This window comes from Brachyhypopomus gauderio, unplaced genomic scaffold (assembly GCF_052324685.1).
Source record: "Brachyhypopomus gauderio isolate BG-103 unplaced genomic scaffold, BGAUD_0.2 sc213, whole genome shotgun sequence".
NCBI lineage: Eukaryota > Metazoa > Chordata > Actinopteri > Gymnotiformes > Hypopomidae > Brachyhypopomus > Brachyhypopomus gauderio.
The window spans coordinates 153,257-158,256 of NW_027507034.1; the positions used below are offsets into that span (position 1 = coordinate 153,257).

Consider the following 5,000-nt stretch of genomic DNA (forward strand, 5'->3'; position numbering starts at 1 on the left):
CACAGCTGCCCTGAACTGAACTGTGGTGGAAGGGGTCACTCACTCCTCGGGTGACCCGTTCCCCTCTTGGCCTGCTTCACGTCTGAACATGGCGAGGTCTTGTGTCTCACAAGGCAGGCAGAAGGACAGCACTGGGGACGTGTCTCACTCTAACACTCCTAGTGTCTCACTCTAACACTCCTAGTGTCTCACTCTAACACTCCTAGTGTCTCACTCTAACACTCCTAGTGTCTCACTCTAACACTCCTAGTGTCTCGCTCTAACACTCCTAGTGTCTCACTCTAACACTCCTAGTGTCTCACTCTAACACTCCTAGTGTCTCACTCTAACACTCCTAGTGTCTCACTCTAACACTCCTAGTGTCTTGCTCTAACACTCCTAGTGTCTCTCTAACACTCCTAGTGTCTCACTAACACTCCTAGTGTCTCGCTCTAACACTCCTAGTGTCTCGCTCTAACACTCCTAGTGTCTCGCTCTAACACTCCTAGTGTCTCGCTCTAACACTCCTAGTGTCTTGCTCTCTGTCTCTCTTCCTCAGTCTCTTAGTCTTTCTGTCTGTTTCTCTCTGAAAACGCCTCTCTCCCCCTCTTTCTCTCCCCTCTCTCTCCCTCTCTCTCTCCCCCTCTCCCTCTCTCTCTTTCTCCCCTCTCTCTCCCCCTCTCTCTCCCTCTTTCTCCCCTCTCTCCCCTCTCAGTCTCTCTCTATCCGTTTCTCCCCTAGATGTGAAAATGAGCACCTACAGCGTCCCAGTGTTCAGCGTCTCATTAGCTGCATATGTTTTACCCCCCCACACATACACACCCACACACACACACACACACACACACGCACACACACACCCTAACCCCTCTACAGGCTTGAATAACCTTATAAGAACCTTAAGAACATTTTGTGAAGAGGTAGCTGGCAGTTCAGCTGTCATGAGTGTGGCTGTGTGGAATGCCCTGGTGCAGGCATACTGTCACACACACACACACACACACACACACACACACACACACTTGCACTGTCATCAGTGCGGCATGCAGGGAACCTTTTGTTTGTGCAAGTGCTCTTGTGTGTGTGTGTGTGTGTGTGTGTGTGTGTGGTTGTGTGTGTGTGTGGTTGTGTGTGTGTGTGATTCTTCCCTGCCGATTTTCTCCTGGATAATGAGTGATAACGCGTGATAAGCATTATGAAGCAAACTGAGTCTCAGAGACTGCAGATTACAAACAAACAGTGTGTTGCCATCACAGCGCTGTAAACACACACACACACACAGCCCAGGAGCACTCCAGACCAGAGCAGACCAGAGCAGACCAAAGCAGAGCAGAGCAGACCAGACCAGACCAGACCAGACCAGTCCAGACCAGAGCAAAGCAGACCAGACCAGACCAGACCAGACCAGACCAGAGCAGACCAGACCAGAGCAAACCAGAGCAAACCAGAGCAGACCAGACCAGAGCAGACCAGATCAGAGCAGACCAGATCAGACCAGAGCAGACCAGACCAGACCAGACCAGACCAGACCAGAGAAGACCAGAGCAGAGCAGACCAGAGCAGAGCAGACCAGAGCAGGGCAGAGCAGACCAGAGCAGAGCAGACCAGATCAGACCAGACCAAAGCAGACCAGAGCAGAGCAGACCAGAGCAGAGCAGACCAGACCAGAGCAGAGCAGAGCAGGGAGAGGGAGTGAGATAAACACAATGGCAAAGAAATCTGAAGATGAATTTGGAGAGAATGTCTCTCTCTCTCTCTCTCTCTCTCTCTCTCTCTCTCTCTCTCCTTCTCTTCCTCTGTGATGACATCAGCATGCGGGCTGAGATGAGAACTAGAGGACACAGGAGACAATCTGCCACAGGTGAAGGGCAGAAAGACACACTTAAAGACACCAAACAGGGCCACAGAGGCCACGCCCACACACACACACTTAAAGACACCAAACAGGGCCACAGAGGCCACGCCCACACACACACACTTAAAGACACCAAACAGGGCCACAGAGGCCACGCCCACACACACACACTTAAAGACACCAAACAGGGCCACAGAGGCCACGCCCACACACACACACTTAAAGACACCAAACAGGGCCACAGAGGGCCACGCCCACACACACACACTTAAAGACACCAAACAGGGCCACAGAGGCCACGCCCACACACACACACTTAAAGACACCAAACAGGGCCACAGAGGCCCACGCCCACACACACACACTTAAAGACACCAAACAGGGCCACAGAGGCCACGCCCACACACACACACTTAAAGACATCAAACAGGGCCACAGAGGCCGCGCCCACACACACACACTTAAAGACACCAAACAGGGCCACAGAGGCCACGCCCACACACACACACTTAAAGACACCAAACAGGGCCACAGAGGCCACGCCCACACACACACACTTAAAGACACCAAACAGAAGAGGCCACGCCCACCCTCACACGCCCACACACCCGCCCTCACACGCCCTCACGCGCCCTCACGCGCCCCGCCCGCACACACAGCTTACCCAGCCAATAACGCTGCGTGTGTGACACGGGTCTCTCAAAGTGGGAGTGGTGGAGACGCTGCTTTCTGCCCCGCTGAAGCGCACACAAAGAAGATAAACACCCCCAACCAAACCAGCGGTGTGGAGAAGCTTCTAGAATACCGTTTGGTGTGGGAGGGGCTCCTCACAGCCTTTATAGAGTCTCAGCTGATCTAACAGCTTTGTCCACACCTTCTGCACAGTGTCCCGCACAGCACACAGCGTCCCGCACAGCACACAGCGTCCCGCACAGCACATAGTGTCCCGCACAGCACACAGCACCACACACAGCACCACACACTGCCCACCACCCTCTCCTGTTCAGGGCTGCCGGCCGTGCTCCTGTTGCCGCTGGCTTGGTGGACATGTGGACATGTGGACATGTGGACAGCGGGACTCACCTGGTAGTGCACGAGTGTGTTCAGTCTCTTCCAGTCGTTCTCGATCTTGGTGGTGATGTCCTCGTCCTGCAGAACCACACGGGCCATCCTGCCCTGACGCCACTCTGACGGGACCACAGGAACATCTCTCAGTATCATACACACCCCCCCACACACACACGAACATCTCTCAGTATCATACACACCCCCCACACACACACGAACATCTCTCAGTATCATACACCCCCCCCACACACACACGAACATCTCTCAGTATCATACACCCCCCCCACACACACACAGGAACATCTCTCAGTATCATACACACACCCACACACACACAGGAACATCTCTCAGTATCATACACACCCCCCCACACACACACGAACATCTCTCAGTATCATACACCCCCCCCACACACACACGAACATCTCTCAGTATCATACACCCCCCCCACACACACACAGGAACATCTCTCAGTATCATACACCCCCCCCCCCCACACACACACAGGAACATCTCTCAGTATCATACACACCCCCCCACACACACACGAACATCTCTCAGTATCATACACACCCCCCCACACACACACGAACATCTCTCAGTATCATACACACCCCCCCACACACACGAACATCTCTCAGTATCATACACACCCCCCCACACACACACGAACATCTCTCAGTATCATACACCCCCCCACACACACAGGAACATCTCTCAGTATCATACACACACCCACACACACACACAGGAACATCTCTCAGTATCATACACCCCCCCCACACACACACGCGAACATCTCTCAGTATCATACACCCCCCCCACACACACACGAACATCTCTCAGTATCATACACACCCCCCCCCCACACACACACGAACATCTCTCAGTGTCATACACCCCCCCCCACACACATACACGACCAGCTACTCAGTATCATACACCCCCCCCACACACACAAACATCTCTTAGTATCATACACCCCCCCCACACACACACGAACATCTCTCAGTATCATACACCCCCCCACACACACACGATCAGCTCTCAGTATCATACACTCGCGCACGTGTGTGTGGGTGGGGATTGTGCACACGTGCACACACTCCACGCCATGTGCATAATGAAATGCTAAAGTGTGTACTGATGGGAAAATAGACAAGTTCAGAGAGAGAATGATCATTGATTTTCCCCTCTGTTGCATGTGGCCCCCATTAGGCTGTGTGTTCGCCAGACGCACAGATGATGGCTGTAGAGACCACACACACACACACACACACACACACACACACACACACACACACACACACACGCACGCACGCACGCACGCACGCGCACACACGCACGCACGCGCACACACGCACGCACGCATGCACGCACACACACACACACACACACATGCACGCACGCACGCACGCACGCACACACACACACACACACACACACGTACACACAGTCCCAAACACCAGCAACCCAAACAGCTGGTAATGGAAGTGTCTGCTTGGGCAGAGGTGTTGGAGGGCTGATTTGCACCACTGGTGGGGGGGGGGGGGGGCTCTTGTGCTATACGAAGGTGATAAATGCACGTGCCAGAAATGACACGAGGAGCCGGTCTGGTTACACCGTCTGTCACGCATCACCTTGGACACCCGGATACGCCCGCACCTGCACACGTGCCTGAGCACACACACACACACTCACGCACACGTGTATATTCACACGCACATACATACAATGTGCATGTGTGTGTGTGTGTATGCATGCAAGTGTGTGTGTGTGTGTATGTGTGTGTGTGTATGTGTGTGTGTGTGTGTGTGTGTGTGTGTATGTGTGTGTGTGTATGTGTGTGTGTATGTGTGTGTGTGTGTGTGTGTGTGTGCACGTGTGCCCTCACCCAGGTCCATGTCCACAGCTCTGGGCCTCTGTGAGTACGGCATGTTCTTGTACACGGCGTCCAGAATCTTCTCCTTCACCTGCGTGATGGTGTCACAGTTCAGCATCTTGACGGCGATCTCCGGGCCGCTCTCGTTATCGGGATTCACGCAATTCAAAATCTGGGAGAGACGGAGAGGTGAGACGGAGGAGACGGTGAGGTGAG

General features: G+C 53.7%; 1 protein-coding gene across 1 annotated transcript in view; it reads right to left on the minus strand.

The window, feature by feature from the left end:
- The window catches only part of LOC143502800 (plexin-A2-like), a gene marked incomplete at its 5' end in the record, with an annotated part of 34,091 nt that overhangs the window by 15,316 nt on the left and 13,775 nt on the right, over positions 1 to 5,000 (minus strand). Inside the window, 2 exons of the mRNA XM_076995515.1 lie at positions 2,918 to 3,021; positions 4,797 to 4,956. Of these exons, the coding sequence (XP_076851630.1) occupies positions 2,918 to 3,021; positions 4,797 to 4,956 (264 nt within the window). The remainder of the gene's footprint in view (positions 1 to 2,917; positions 3,022 to 4,796; positions 4,957 to 5,000) is intronic.